This window comes from Microtus pennsylvanicus, chromosome 3, assembly GCF_037038515.1.
Source record: "Microtus pennsylvanicus isolate mMicPen1 chromosome 3, mMicPen1.hap1, whole genome shotgun sequence".
In the NCBI taxonomy this organism is placed as follows: domain Eukaryota; kingdom Metazoa; phylum Chordata; class Mammalia; order Rodentia; family Cricetidae; genus Microtus; species Microtus pennsylvanicus.
Genome location: NC_134581.1, coordinates 5,733,522 through 5,749,664, shown reverse-complemented (window position 1 = coordinate 5,749,664; position 16,143 = coordinate 5,733,522). Strand labels below are relative to the sequence as shown.

The window sequence follows — 16,143 nt, the reverse complement described above, 5'->3', positions numbered from 1 at the left end:
TTAGGAACAACTTCTGCAGGGCTGGGATGTGGCTCTTGCTTAGACCAGATATCCTTCAATATTTCACACCATTGGCCACAGATGGCTTCATTCAGTGAGAGGACTGTCATCCCGAGGTCATGGGAATACGTACCCCTGACCCCTGACCCTTAATCTCACATTAGCAGACACATGGCTTATTAGACGACAAGGGAGAAAAAGGAGGAAGATTCAGGCTTTGTTCCAGGAACTGCCATTTGTGGGAAATAATGTTGGTGTGCGTGCGGCATGAATGTTACTTTATCCGCTTCCTTCACCTAAAATAAAGTTGGCCTTTTCCCTTGCACACTAATGTACTCTGACAGGCAGGTCAGGATGGGTTGTCTTCATTTGTGTTGCTGGTATGGCTTACCTCAGAGTCCTTGCCTCTGGGGAGGAGGAGGGGCGCTTTCTCTGGAGTGAACTCTTCTCAGCTTTTGTTAACTTCCCACCTTCTCAATGGTAGGAGAACATTTGCCTGATTAAATGTTCAAGTTGCGAACAGTGGAGAAGTTGTGAAACCTAGGTGTTCAGACAGGATGAGTGGAATGAAGGAAGCCGCACTGATATTACCCCACGTGAGTTGTCTAATTAGCTGTCTCCCCCTCAGATGTGGCCATCGGTGCACCTAAGGAGGATGACTTTGCTGGCGCGGTCTACATCTATCACGGTGATGCCAATGGGATCGTCCCGCAGTACTCAATGGTAAGTGGTGGGAGGGGCCGTGCTGGCTGTGTGTGTGTGTGTGCGTGCGTGTGCGCGTGTGTGCGTGCATGCGTGTGCGTGTGTGTGTATGTGTGTGTGCGTGTGTGTGCGTGTGTGTGCGTGTGTGTGTGTGTGTGTGTGTGTGCGTGCGTGTGCGCGTGTGTGTGCGCGTGTGTGTGCGTGTGTGTGCGTGCGTGTGCGCGTGTGTGTGTGCGTGTGCATGTGCGTGTGTGTGTGTGTGTGCATGCGTGTGCGTGCGTGCGTGTGTGTGTGTGTATGTGTGTGTGTGTGTGTGTGTTTTGATGGAGGCTCCACTGTGCGCCATGCTAAGGGAATGTAGACTGGTACTGTTTATTAAATCCAGAAAAAAACTGTTATAGACTCCCAATTTTTTTTTTCAAGACAGGGTTTCTCTGTAGCTTTGGAGCCTGTCCTGGAACTAGCTCTGTAGACCAGGCTGGCCTTGAACTCACAGAAATCTGCCTGCCTGCCTCTGCCTCTGCCTCCCAAGTGCTGGGATTAAAGGCATGGGCCACCACTGCCCAGCTATAGACTTCCAAATTTACTCACATTCAAGGATACATCCTGCATACATTAAAAACAATTCTGAATTCTTCTTTTCAGATAGTTTGTTATTTTTCAACTGCATGTGCAGGTCGGGGGGCACATGAGTGCAATGCCTTCAGAGGTCAGAAGAGGGTGTTGGGCTCTCTGAAACTGGAGTTACTGATGGCTATAAGGGGACTGGGAACCGAACTTTCGTCCTCTAAAACTGCTAACTGCTCCACCACCATGGAAGTTCCAGGGATCGAACTCAGGGTAGTCAGGCTTTGTGGCAAGCACCTTTGCTTGATGAGCCCCTTTCGGACCCCACAGCTACTTATTTAAACAGAGAAATGCAACTTCCTCTTTATTTTGACATCTCTGTCAAAACACCAGCGGAATTTAATTTCCTTTTTAACATTTCTATCTGTTTTTGGACAGTGTTGTGGGTAGCCTATGCCAGTCTCCAACTTACTAGGTAGTTGAGGATGTCCTTCAACTCCCGATCTCCTGCCTTCACCTCCAAAGTGCTGGGATCACCAGTGTGTGATACTCCGTTTTACGTGGTGCTAGGGACTGAACCTAGGGCTTTGTTTATGCTAGGCATGCATCCTATCCATGGAGCCACATCCCCAGGCCTCTGAGGAATATGTTTTAAAATGTAATCTAGGGACACAGGGCCCCACAGAGGACAGCCTGAAAGTCGTCACGGGCCATTGTCAGGCTTGGCATCAAGAGCTAATCAAAGCTCTGGTTTTGTGTCCTGGACTTGGGAACATGGAAGTAGCGAGTTCTCTATTTTTGCCTCGTTAGCATAGTGCTCACTCAGTCTTGCTGATGTATCAAGCCCAACCCATGGGAAAAAAGGAAGTCAGGCTCTCCGCAGCAGCACGGTCAGGATGTGAGTGGATATGGGTAGCATGGTTTGTATATTTCTCCCACCGGGTCAGTGACAGAAGAAAACACACACCAAGAACGCTGCAGGCAGTCAGCGTGTTTGCCTGGCATGCACCGCACGAGGGCCTGGCTTCCATGAATCATGCATGGTGTCACATGTCTATAACCCCAGAATGCAGCCGTGTAAGGTCATCCTCGGCTACATAGGTAGTTTGAGGTCAGCCCGGGTTACAGACCCCATCATTAGTAAACCAAAAACGAAATCAAAACAAAACAAAAAACCCTTTTTAGTCAGTAAATGTTTGTAACTGGACACTGGTGTGTTGAGCACTTCCTGTTCATACTTGTCCATGTAAGTTTGTATTTATGGCTGAGTTATCTGTCCAGTCCATGGTTTGTATTTTAAGAGGTATGTGTAAATGGGGGTACGATTCCTTTTATTATTTTTATGTGTGTGTGTACATGCGTGAATGTATGTGTGTACACATGTGTGTGAGTGTGTAGTGTATGTGTGTGGTGTATGTGCACATGTGTGGTACAGAGGCTAGGGGAGGTTGTCAGGTGTCCCTACTCCGTCACTCTGCTTCATTCCCTTGAGACAGGGACTCTCACTGAAACTGGAGCTGGGTTGGCGCCCGGCGGGAGGGGTTTACAATCTTTCTGTGGTATTTACCCACTGAGCCATCTCCTCAGCCCCAGACACACAACCTAGAACGGTTCCTGCAAGAAATGTGCGTTAGAAGTTGAGGACTTGCTACCTATGGGTCCATGGGCTCTCTGTCTGTCTGTCTGTCTGTCTCCCCCACCCTTGCTTCGTCAGTGCTTGATCCTGGCTGAGGGACAGATGCTTAGGGAGAGGCTTGGAGAGGAGGAGGAGGAGCTGTTCCTGGGAGCCCGTTACTCCTCTGCGCCGAGCCCGCATGACAGCTGTGTGAGATACAGCCACTTATTGGCGCTGACTTTCTGATGGGCCCCACACAGGGTATTGAATTTTCCCTGAGCAGCCACCTTCCTGAACTGCATTTTGGAAAAAGGCCCACCCAAGGAAGTTCCACTGGAAACCTTACAGCTATGGAGACTTGTGCTGCCCTGAAGCACACAGACCTCAAGGGGCATCCATCCACAGACCGTTTCACATCATTAGATACGAGCAACCATGGCAACAACAGACTTTAGGTGATTCGGCCAACTCCTTCAGAAGCTGGAAACGCAGAGTAGGGCCTGCATGGTTTGGGTCAGGGATGCTGTGTCATCTGAGGAGCCCATCCTCAGGCAGGGGGTGAGGGTCATTCTCCACACATCCTCCTGGAAGTTTGTGCCTGCAACTCGGAAGCTAATCACACAGGGAGGCCACCTGCGGGAGCGCCTGCCTCCCCGTCAGCTCTCTGGTGTTTTGTTTGGTTGCTGGGCGGAATCCTTGCAGAAAGCCCCTCCCTGCACATTTGTGGTTAGTGTGGGGCATCCAGTCGGAAGCCGCGATTGGCAGCTGGAAGAGGCGCCTTTGTCAGCATGCACGCTGGATTCCTTAGCCTTCGCAAGGAGAAGTGGTTTGGGGCTCTTTAAATAAGAGGGTGGAGAGAGAAACAGAGAGAAACCGCTCTGGTCCTACTCTTCCAAGCTTGCTAATAAGTACGTGATAAGGCCAACGATTTAAAAGGGAAAAATAATCCATTAATGACAGGTTCTTCTGGGTCTGGATCCTGGACAGAGCCAGCATTGTGTGCAAGAACTGGAGGAAGAAATCAGAGACGAATCTAGGCAACGGGATCGCTTTTCTTTGGCCCCAACTCGTATTATTTCTGCTGGAGAAATTGTGAGATCAGAGCCTGAACTCCTCCCATGTTACTCTCTTACTCATGCCGACGCCTCCTTCTACCATGAAAAGTGTTGATTTTAAGATTCTTAGATGCCTTTCTCAGTCAAGAGCCCCCCTGGGCATGTCGTGGCGGCCCCTGTGATCTTTCCCTTGCCCTAACAGACGCTGCGTATAAACCTGGTCAAGCGGAGGTTTCCCACAGTTCCTGGTTTCCATTTAGGGTTATTAGCACCGTGCAGACTTATCTTCCTGGCTTTATGGCATAATGGCCTGCAGATGTCAGTGGATAACTTAAGTCTGCATCGCCACCCCCCAAATAGACCACCCCTCACTTTCCCCCCAGTTCCAGCCATTGCATACCCAAGAAATGAAAACCCACAGCAAGCTGCTTCTAATGTTCTTGGCTTCCAGAACTGAGATGGGTCGCTTTAAAGTGTGCCTTTTACTCAGACACACAAGTTTGTTTAGCCGGAGCCATGTGGGATGTGTGGCTGAGCTTGTTAACAAACCTTGTTTCTACAGCAATGCCTCCAGGCCTCAGCTGCCCTTTGATGCTCACACGTTTCCCGTCGGATGCCTTAACAGAAGATGGCAAGCCGCCCTCTTAGATCATCTCTGGGACAGTTCCCTGCAGTTCCCAGCTGCCAAGGGCAGGGGACATCCTATCTCTGTCAGTAGAGTCCATGGATACTCCCCTGGCTCTACCAGGGCTTCCCCACAGTATGACTTATTAGAGACAAGCATGGAGAAAGAAAGGCAGCTTGAGTCCCTGGATGTCTGCGAGCTTGGTTCTGTTGTGGCTTCACTACACCATGTAGAAATGAAGACTGCCTCTGGTTAGCCACAAAGAGACTGCATGTCCTGGTTATCGGGTATCAACTTGGTGTAAGCCTAGGGTCACCTGGGAAGAGGGAAGCTTAACTGAAGAATTGTCTCCATTAGATTGACCAGCAGGCATGTCTGTGTGACACTTTCTATGTCACTAGTTAATGTAGGAGGGCCTAGGCCACCGTGGGCGGGGCCATCCCTAGCAGGTGGGCCTGGTCTGTATGAGAAAGATAGCTGAGCCAGCCAGAGAGAGCAAGATGGTGAGCAGGGAACCTCCGTGGTCTGTGCTTCAAGCTCCTGCCTTGATTTCTGTCGCTGATGGGCTGTGACCTGTACACGGAAACAAACCCTTTCCTCCGCTGGTTGCTTTTGGTCAGTATTTTTATCACAGCAACAAAAATGCTAATTAGGACACTGTGGGCAGAAGAAAGTAGGGACTGACCAGATCTCAGAAAACGAGGCTTCCTGGCACAGGACTTGGTCCTTGAAAGGAACTGTGCCACACAAATGTGAATCGCTTTTGTGTGGCGAGGGCTGGCTGCGTGACAAGCGTTTTCATTTGTTAAAAGCGACGTGTTACTTTTGTTTTTAATTATGCATGTTTGTGTGTGTGTGTGTGCGCGTGTGTGTGTGTGTGTGTGTGTGTGTGTGTGTGTGCGCGCGCGCGCGCGCGCGTGTGCAGTGAATGACATGACCGAGGAGGCCAGAAGAGGGCGCTGAATCAGCTGGAACTGGAATCACAGGCAGTTGCCTCTAGATGTGGGGCGCTGGGAACTAACCTGGGAGCCTCTACAAGTGCGGGGCGCGCTAACCATTGGGCAACCTCTCCAGCCCTGTCTTCCTTTAAATATATGCATGGGGGCATGTGTGTATAAAGTTAGAGGACAACTTCCGGTGTCGTTCTCAGCAACACTGTCCACGACCTTTGACTCAGGGTCTCGCCAAGGTCTGGAGTTCACCAGTTAAGGTTGACTGACTCTAGCCAATGAGCTTCAGGGACACTCCCGTTTCTGGCTTCCCCAGCTCTGGGATTCTAAGCACATCCCACCATATCTGGCTTTTTCTGTAGACGCTGGAGAGAAATCTCAGGTTCTTGTGCTTGTAAGTCAAGTACTTTACCAGGTACCCCGATCCAGCGAGTGCTCTTGCACTAGGCTGCTGGTCGTGAGGAAGCTAATGGCGTGTGAAAATGTGATGTGGGCTGGCAGGCGCCTTTCACGAGGAACGGCTGATTCCCTCCTTGTGGTTGGTAGCGGGTTCACCGTGCAGTTCTAGATTTACCAGGTCAGACTGCTGAGCCATTTCTATGAAGCTTAGGAATCTGTAGACCTCCCGGTGGGCTTCCTGGGCTATCCTTCCAGATGGATATGTCAAGGACCTGTCCACTTTAGGGGAGCCAGGTGAAACAGTTAGGACCTCAATAAGTAATGAGATCGGAGGGAAGGATGCTTCCAGCGTTTCAACCAGTTGTGCCTGGATCAAAGCAAAAGGAGAAGGGCAAGGGAGGTGGCTCAGCCAGTGAAGGGCTTGCCCGCAGGCACAGGTACCTGAGGTTGACCCCCCAGGACCCAGGTTAAACCCAAACCCAGGTGTGATGGCCTGCAGTTATAATCCCAGTGCTTGGGAAGCAGCGAGGACAGCCCGATGGGCTTGTTGGCCAGCCAGCCTAACTACCGGGTGAGCTTAATACCAGTGAGACCCTGCCTTAGAAAAACAAAACAAAAACTGTAGGTGGCACCTGAGGAATGACACAAGGTTGGCCCCTAACTTTTACACACATATGTGCATGAGCACACACACACATACAAAAAGGAAAAAAAATCCAACCTTTATTTGTCATGAATTTCAGTGTGCCAGAACCATACAGCGAGTCAGTGAGATGCTCAGTTGGTTAAGGCGTTTGTGGCCAAGCCTGAGGATCTACGGTTAATTCCTGGGGCACCAATTCCTCCAGGTTCTCCTCTTACCTCCATGTGTGCACTGTGGCCCAAGCAACCCCTGCACACAAACAAATAGACATAGAAAAGATTAAAATCATGTTTTAGTAGACATTTTACTGTCACCAAACTCAAGCAAAGTTTTGAGTGATGACATCTGGCCAAGGCAAGCAATATTAAGGAAATGTGTGACCTTCAAGTACCCACTCTGGGCTCCCCGGTCAGAGTCTACCAACATTCTCTTTTCTCTCAACAACTTCAGGCCCAGTGCCCCGAGGAAGCTGGGTTCAAACAGTCCCGGGTCCTTGCTGCTGCCCTCCCGTAACTCCAGTTTGCTGTTGTCTGTTTCAGAAGCTGTCTGGGAGGAAGATAAACCCGGTCCTGCGGATGTTTGGCCAGTCCATATCAGGGGGCATTGATATGGATGGAAATGGCTATCCTGGTAAGCCGTTTTTCTCAAAGCAGGCCAGATATATGGAGATAGGTGTGTGAGATAAGATAGGTTTTGGTTTGGTTAACAGTGTTATTCCCACAGCACAATGGGAACTTTTGCCTGTGGCTGACGTTTAAAGGCTTCAGCTCAGATAAGAAATTCCTTTCTACAAAGACTTGCTAAGAAAACCCAAATTCTTGGCAAAAGATCTGTTTTCAAATCACTAAAAAAAAATTATCCACCAAATACAGATTATAATTTATATATACCAATAAAATAATGTTTAAATAATGATATCTATAATTGTATGTTAGTAACTACAGAAAAATACACACAAGCAAGATGTAATTAATTTTAATGAACTATAATCTAATATAGTCAACATTTTATCATTTTACTGCATAACTAATATAAAAGTTATTAATGAGTTAATTTTTAAAAATTGGGTCTTTAAAATCTACATATTTTACACCCCCAGCTTCATTTCCAGGCCAGATGTGCTTGGCTGCCACTTAGGACAATGTGGCTGTAATTCTTCTAAAGTCATTACACAGCCAGACAGCAGCAGTAGGAAGGCTCCCTGACCACAAGGCTGGGCCTCTGTCACCGTGGCACTGGGCCAATGGGCAGCTGGGGCTGTTTCTACAAGTTTCTGAGGCTACGACTTTTATTTTCAGATGTCACCATAGGAGCCTTCCTGTCGGACAGCGTGGTCCTCCTCAGGTGAGACGCCTGGCTCTTGCTCCAGGGTTGTGTTCTCCATGAGTGACGGATGGAATTTTGTGGAGGGGGCATGGGGTGCGATCTCATCATTTGGCTCTTTCCTTTGGCCTAAGTCCTAGGGACTGCGTGCATAGAATAAATTCTGTCTTTATTCTCTTGGTCATATTGTTCTTTACTGCAGAATTCCAGAGTGTGGGCCTTAACTAGCTTATAGGGAGCTGAGAGCTTTCTGGGGCGTCTTGACAGGACTTGGGGTAACCCAAGCCCTAATCCAAAGGCTGTTTGTCTTTGGTCATGATCATTGCCATCTGTTGACGTGCTATACAAACATTTCTGTTTCCTATAGGCGCCAGGCATTCAAAGGCCTTTTTTTTTAAATCTTTATAACCAGTATCTTCACTGCTGTTAGTCCTCAACCCCAGGGACCAGGAACTTCCTGTCCATTCACTGGTGGCAGCAGAGGTGAGGGACCTGTGCTCAGGCCCAGAACTTGCTGAAGCCCCTACGGTGCCGTCTCCACCCATGCGCCGTCTTCAAGTATTTCTGCCTGTGTGAGTCAGAGGAAGCAGAATCGCACTTTGGAGTGGGAGCCAACAGTTTTGTTAATAACTCGATGGCAGAATGTTCTAAAATAAACTGCTGTGGGCTTACAGCTGGAAGGGATCCCAGAGGCCGTGTAGCCCTACAGCACAGATGCTTCGCGTTTAGCCTGGTCTTCTCCGAGCCTCCCCAGAGGGACACAGTCTCTTCTTGAATGAGGTACCCCACAGGAAAGGGTTTAGAGAGAACCAGCTGGATGCTGGATAGCTCTAAAGTTTGAGTTGTCTAAGTGGCAGAGTAACCTTGAAGGGCTATGACCTAGAGGGCAGGTGACCTGAGTTCAAGCCCTGCCTCTGCCCTTCTAGGCGAGCTTCCCGGGCAAGCTCCTTGAGCCCCTTGTTCCAGGATTTTCCTCTGTGAAATACAATAGCAGGAGTATTTCCCAGAAGCAAATATGAGACAGCCTGTATAAGGACTAACAGGTTTTATGTAGATCTGATTAAACTTGACTTTCTGGAGTTCTGCTTCCTGCTCTTGTAGCATCTACCCAGAAGCCTGCAGTATCTGAAGATAACAATGTATCCCAGATACTGAGGTCAAATCTCCCTGGTTCCTTGAATTATGCCCAGAGGGACTGGGTTTCCACTCTTTCCGTCCCTTTTCTCTGGCTGGCAGCTTTCCTCCTGAGCAAGGTCACGATGAAGGTCTGTGACGTGGGGAGCCATAGCGGCACCATGTCTCACAATGATCTGACAGCTCGCTGTGGTTGTCAGGGGGTCCCTCTTAGATGAAGCATGTCCCCTGGCTTCTTACAGCGGCGGTAGGCTGTCTTGATACCCAGAGCGCCTGTTAGGTTATCTCTTAATTTACATCATTTTTAATTGACAATAAATTATCTTTCCTACACTATATTCTGAATCACAGTTCTCCTTTCTCATCTCCTTCTAGGTCCTCTCCGCATCCATCCAACCCCATGCCTTCTTTCTCTCTCTTTAGAAAACAAACAGGAAAATTAAAACAAAACAAAATAACAACAAACCAGACCCTCAGAATTAAAAAAGAAAGAAAACCACAAGAAACACTCACACTCTTTCACACACACACAAAATTCATAAAATCACAAAATTGAAAACCATAATAGATAAGCAAAAGATAAAAATAAGGCTCAACCAAAGCTTTATGAGACAAAAAAAGAAATCTCTGACAATACCACTGAGTTTCTCTTGTGCTGGCCCTCTTCTGCTGGGCATGGGACCGGCCCTGAAGTGTGGCTTATGTGCGTAGGGGGACCTATATATTTATTGGAGAAAACTAATTCTTCCTTTGCAAGCAGTTGTCAGTTGGAGGTAGCTTCTGAGTTAGGTGTGGGAGCTCATGTCCACTTCTCTCCATGCTGAGACTCCTTTTGTCTTCCCTCATGAGCTCCAAACCCAAAGGAGCTGTCTTCCCTCATGAAGTCCAGACAAGGAGCTTCTTCTTGTCTCTCTCCTCCATGGGTGTAAATGTTAACGGAGGTGCCTTCACCGTTGACGGGGGACCCAGGCTCCAGCATGGAGTGGATGGTCAAAACTGCACCACCGTCAAGACCAAGTTCATTCCTGTCACCCTGCAAGTTTTCTTGGGCTGTTAAAAATCACTTGTTATTGCTATTGTGTCGGGAGGCAGAATGGATTCTGTCCTTCTGCCCGTGTGTGGGTTCTAAGGATCAAACTCAAGTCCCCAGGCTTGCATGACAAGTAGTTTATCCACGGACCTCTCCCAGCCCCTCTTAGGGTCTAATTGCATCTGTTGCTGTCGCTTCTGTCTCCAGGGGTCACTTTTGCCCACCCTAGGAGTCCATATCCGTACAATCACATTGTATATATTCTGATTCCTGAGTTCTTTCACTCAATTCTTTGTTTCTGAGATCTACCCATGTTCCATATCCAAAGTGTGGATTGATTTCTTGTCCTCTAAACAACTCCGTGATGTGTGCATCGCTATTATCCTCCCTCTGGGCGAAGACCTAGGAGCTTTGTGGTGGCGAGCGTGGGTGAAGAGAAGCCCCAGTGGAAGGATTGCTTCCATCAGACCTGCCTGTGGCTGGCCTTTGAGACATTTTCATGATTGCCCATTGATGCAGAAGGGCCCAGCCCACTGTGGGCGATGCCATCCCTAGGCAAGTGGGCCTGGCTGTCTAAGAAAGCTAGCCAGCTAGCCAGGCCAGCTAGTCCAGAAAGCCAGAGGGAACAAGCACGGAGCCTCTGTGGTTTTTCCTTCAAGCTCTTGTTTTAGCAATCCTAGGTAATGGACCATACATTGTAAGCCGAACTAGACCGCTTCCTCCTCATGTTGCACTTGGTCACGGTGTTTGTCACCGCACCAGGAAAGGCAATTAGGACAAGATTTTAAAAATCCCAGATGGCGCTAAGAGCCAGGAGGACAACAAAGCAGGGTTACATGGTCAGGGGCAATGGTGGCATCATATTCAGCAGAGAGGACCAGGTGGACGTGTCCTGGCTTGAAGTGACACCAAATGTCAGTGGTTACATTGGCTGATGCAGCTTTTGGGGAGGGTGGTAGCAGAAGACACATGGCTGTGGCCGGGGAGGGGAGAGAAGGATGGGGGACACAGTGGGTCTTGGTTGCTTTTCCTGAAGCTGGGCTGCAAAGGAACATGTGGAGCCACAGGTGGTTCAGACACAGAATCTGAGGGAGGATGGATTTGGAGTTTCTTTTCATTTGGGCTGAGACAAAGAGAAACTGAGTATGCCCACAGGCAGCTGCTGTGTGCTTTGTAATTGAAGGCACTGGGGAGGCACCTTGGGGTTTGTGGAAACTTCAGGCTACAGCTAAGGGAGAACCTGACTGGGCATCTTCAACTGAGTGAACAAAGATGAACCCGGACAGAGGAAGGCCCAGGGCTGATTTTGTAACTAACTAGCCTGCACCTGTCCTCGCCCTGCCAGGAGAATGAAAACACCATCGGGTGAAAACCGTCCTCCTGCCACTTCTGTTGTTTACCTGGAAGTGTAATGTGGAGAGTCGATCTCTCTGCCACGGAAAAGCACTCACTTGCTTCTTTGAAGTCTTGAAAACACTTGTGGTTCTGCCCTCATGCGCCCCCGCTGCTGTTATCTAGAGGTCAGTGGATGGGCAGGTGGGCTCCGCCCTTGGAGTGTGAGCAGGCCCCAGCCCTGCCCTCAGGAAGTTTGCTCAGGAGGGCAGGTCCCCTGATCTGGTGATAGGACCTTAGTGCTGTGCCACCACGGGCAAAGGAAGTGACCAGAGAGGCTTATGAAACATTGCTTTCCTCATCCAAAAACAACACTTGAAGTGGAAACAAAAAGGCCGAGGGAACCGATGGAGCCGCTGTTGGAGGGGATGGACCGGAGGGCTCTGCCGGCTCCTTCACACTTCACAGGATTCCGCTCGGCACGCTTTGCCCAGTTTGTTCTGTCTGGAGTGTTCTGTCTCCAGCTTAGCTCACCCATCTCAGCTGAGTCTCTGGGAGGAGACGGTGCCTTCTCTCTGACAGGCTGATAAGGGGATGGACTGGCCTTTCATCTTCTTTTCCATAGTCAGGGGTTGCCAGGGTGTTATTATAGACAGGAGCCTGGCTCTCTCTGAAACTGCGGATACTTTGTCTCTGCTGCCCTGACCACAGGGATTGGAGTAGAGGATGGAGGGGTAGAAGGGGAGGGGAAAAGGGATGTTTCTACTTTTTATTGCTTTGACAAAATGCCTGGGAGGGGAGAACTAACAAGGAAAGAAAGAAAGGTTTATGTTTACTCAATTTGGGGACACGGATCCAGCATAGTGGGGGGGGGGTGAGGGTGGAAGGGGTGAGAGAGTAGTCATGGTGGTAGGAGCATGAGGGGGGCAGGTCACATGGGACCTGCAGTCGGGAAGCAGAGAGACATGAATGCTGAGACTCATCTCACTTTATCGTTTTTGTTCAGAGACTCCCAGCCCCTTCCCCTTCAGCATGGGTCTTCCTCCTCACCTGACCTAATCTAGAGACTCCCTCCCATGTTTTCATGGTGATTCCAGATTCAGTCAAGTTGACAAAGTTAACCATGACATCATTTTACACCAGCTAGGGTGAAATGGTCTTTCTGAGGAGTTCTAGCATCTTCTAAGGATGAACGCAGAAGAAAGCCGAAGGACCAGGATACTGCTTTATTTCTGGCATTATTGCTGTCTGTCTCCCTTTGGTCACACAGCCAGATTTGCTCTGAGTCCCCCAGTTCACTGCCCCACACAGCTGCCCTTCTGTTGACCTTCCTGTCCCTGCAGTGGCAGTAGCAGTGGGGTCCTCATACCATCTGTGCTGTGTGGCTCCTCACTGCACTGTGCACCCAGGTTTCCCTTGAACGTTCTCTTGTCCTGGGGTTCTTTGGCCATTGTTCTGCCACCCTGGGGCATTTTGGATGAGGCTCGCCCACACGTGAGGGCAGTAGTCCCAACAGCACGAAGGGCAGGGATCCCGAGGGGGAAAAGGTTCACTTTGTGAGGTCAGGGCAGGGTGGGGGAGGTCAGGCCACAGCTTAGGTGCCTCCTCCCTGAGCAGATGGGAAAGGATGGGAAAGGAAAGCCTGCTTCCTTCTCAGCTTTTGTCTGGTTGCCGCAGGGGAGTCCAGGGATGCTGTCCATCCATCAGGCACTGGGGGGTGGTCACGTCGGGGAGGGGGCTGTGTTTATTGAATTTCGTTTTGTCCTAAGGCTAGTCAGGTTAATTCCTTGAAGTGTTTTGCTGGTACCAGCTGGGACTCCATCAATCAATTCTTTTTATACCATAGTCAATGGATTGATAGACATAAATGAAAGAGGATATTTGACCAACTTTTGCCAACAATGGCAGGGGAACCACTCTGTTTGTTTCTAGTGGTCTCTCTGTCTGTCTCTCTGTCTCTTTGTCTCTCTCAGGCTCTCTGTGTCTCTGTCTCTCTCTTTCCTTTTCCTCCCTCCCCCACCTCTCCCTTTGGCGTTTTAAAGCAAGCTCTCAGGCTGTGACCCAGGCTGGCCTAGAAGGCCGGGAAATCCTTCTGACTCAGTCCCTCAGATTCTGGGATTACTGGAGCAAACTGTCACACTGGCTTTGCATCTAGCTCCTGAACCATGGCTTGTGATGTAGAGAGTTTTCCTCACTGCGTTCATGCCTCCCAATGAAATGGAAATCGGAACTTCTTGGGCGAAATTTTAAATAATCACCCAGCATCTGGTACTTGATTTACGGCTTTAGCCAGCTGTGTTTCATTAACAACTAACTTGCCTTTGTTACCGGGAAGCAAACCATTAGTGTTTTAGGGAATGTGCTACTTTTAAAACCAGAAAAAAAAATACTTACAGAGCACACTAGCTTTTCTCTCTTGGGGCATTTCATTCTTTAATTAAATGCTGGCTGAAGTCCCAGGAGCTATTCCGCCTGTCCAGTTCTTGCTCAGTTCTGAGAGCTGCTACTTAACGCAGGTTTCCTTCCCTCTCCTTGTCCTGCAGAGCCAGACCGGTCATCACTGTGGCTGTCTCCATCTTCCTCCCAGGCTCCATCAACATCACAGCACCTCAGTGTCATGATGGACAGCAGCCCGTGAACTGCCTGAATGTCACCGTGTGTTTTCGCTTCCATGGCAAGCATGTGCCAGAAGAAATCGGTAATGAGTCCCAGTGTCAGAGCTTGATATCTGCCTTACCTTAGCTGGGCCAGTGGGCTGGACACTGTCTGGGGCGCCTCTTTCCACTTTCCTGCTCATTTACATATTTCAAATTTCACACACCCTCCAGGTCTAGGACAAATGACATTGAACCTCAAGCATCCTTACCCGCAAATGTATGCCTAGACTGGAATTCACTGGGCGGGGCAGAGTGTGAGCTGGTGAGATGAAGTGCCGGAACCTTGCCCCTATGGAACGCTTCATGCAGTTAAACAATAAGAATCTGGAGACTCTCCCCACCCCACCCCCACCCCATAAGCTTGCAGCATCAACTAGGTAGCAGGGTCGCCTCAGACAACTGACATCAGCTCAGGATGTGAAGGGTTCCGAGGCTTAGGTTGTTAAGAGCATGGTCCTACCCTGGAATCTCAGAGAGTTTGGAATACGCAACTCGTGCTCAGTTAACATTCTTAGACAGTCCAGGGATGGTGCTGTCCACATGGGGCAGGGCCCTCCCAAATCAACCGTCAATCAAAAACACGATCAGGCAATCTGATCTGGGCAGCGCCTCCATTGAGATTCCCTGTTATAACTCTAGGCTGTGCCAAGTTGGGAGCTGTAGGTAACTATGACAATGTCCTGGTGAGGTGTGCACGTGATTTGAGTGTGCAAAGCACTACTCTGAAGTTCACACATATGCACACTCGTGTAGTCCACTCAGCTGGACTTTAAACACTCTGCCTTAATTGACAACAGGCCAGTCCCCTGCGATCTCATTGACAAATCATCGTGATCAAATCATTGAGCAAACCTCACAACTAAACCTTGTGCTTACTTAGAAAGATTTTTCTTTCATTTTAAAGAGAGCTCAGGAATTGCCAGACTGAGCATAGCCATACGATAAACATGGGATTGAAGAGTCATGCAATTTTTATATATAGTCCAGGGAGTAAAATAATATTCTTTAAGTTCATCCAGCTGTCGGGGCTGGGTACTTAGTCTGATATAGTTGCATTTTCCAACCACAGTTTCTTCCTGTCATCTTTATGGTTGAAACCATCAGAGTCTGATGCAGAAGGTTTCTGTTCCTCCTGGACCCAAACACCTGCTCATGACAGCTAGAATCCATTAGCAAACATTTCTTAGGTGCTGGAAGTGGTCATTATTTTGGAGCTGGGGATCAAACCCAGGCCCTCTGGCCTGACGAACACATACCTACCAGAGACCCATACTGCCCCCCCAAACCCCGAGTGTGAGTTTTGGTGCACATTTTAGAGCTCTAAGGAACAAGCAAGCAACAGTTCATGCTGGTACTCATTTCCTAGCTGTGCATCGTGTGTCTATTGTGCTGGGCACTAGAAACAGCTCTGTTCCAGAGAGTTCCGACTGCTTTGTCCCTGACACGCTTTCATATTCCTGACCCATGTTCTGGCAAGCATGACGGTCACGTGGCACAGTGGGAACAGAGGAGAGGCTGAGTTTAAACAGGCGTGGCCCAAGGGGCTTCAGACTCCCGGGCTGAGTGAAGAGATGGTACGGGGGGCCCCTGTGATCCCTAAGCCCCGCTGGGGCCACAGTCAGGCACCAGCTTTCAGCTTTTCACAGACCACTTGGAGGAAATCTACAAGGATCTGAGCTGGACCGTGGCCCTTGAAGGAGTGAAATGTTATGGACACGGCAAGATCCAGTCCAGAAGCAGATCACCGCACCTTACGTTTTAGTAGGCTTGGACTCTCGGAAGTGACTGGGCAGGCCAGGGAGGATGCAGCAGTAACTGCAGGAGACAGTTGCCATGGCTGGGACTGTGCCAGCAGCTAGCCAACTCCTCAGATCAGCTGTGTGGCATCGCTTGGGATCTTGTTAGCCATGCATATTCAAGTTGAATGAGAACTCCGAGGGTAGAACCCAGCAGCCTGTGTTTTACCAAGTTTCTGGGTAACCAGTCAAGGTTATACTCTGTTAATTCCTTCCTCGAGGTTATCAGGACCCGTGAGGTTGAAGAAGGGACCCTGTGCATCTGGACCTAACTCTTTTTCATTTTATTTTATTATTTTTTGGGGGGGGACCTAA

General features: G+C 49.2%; 1 protein-coding gene across 1 annotated transcript in view; it reads left to right on the top strand.

Moving 5' to 3' along the window:
- Itga9 (integrin subunit alpha 9) overlaps positions 1-16,143 on the top strand; it is a 307,991-nt gene that overhangs the window by 63,384 nt on the left and 228,464 nt on the right. The window contains exons 11-14 of the mRNA XM_075964201.1: positions 629-723; positions 7,096-7,186; positions 7,855-7,900; positions 13,919-14,073. Of these exons, the coding sequence (XP_075820316.1) occupies positions 629-723; positions 7,096-7,186; positions 7,855-7,900; positions 13,919-14,073 (387 nt within the window). The remainder of the gene's footprint in view (positions 1-628; positions 724-7,095; positions 7,187-7,854; positions 7,901-13,918; positions 14,074-16,143) is intronic.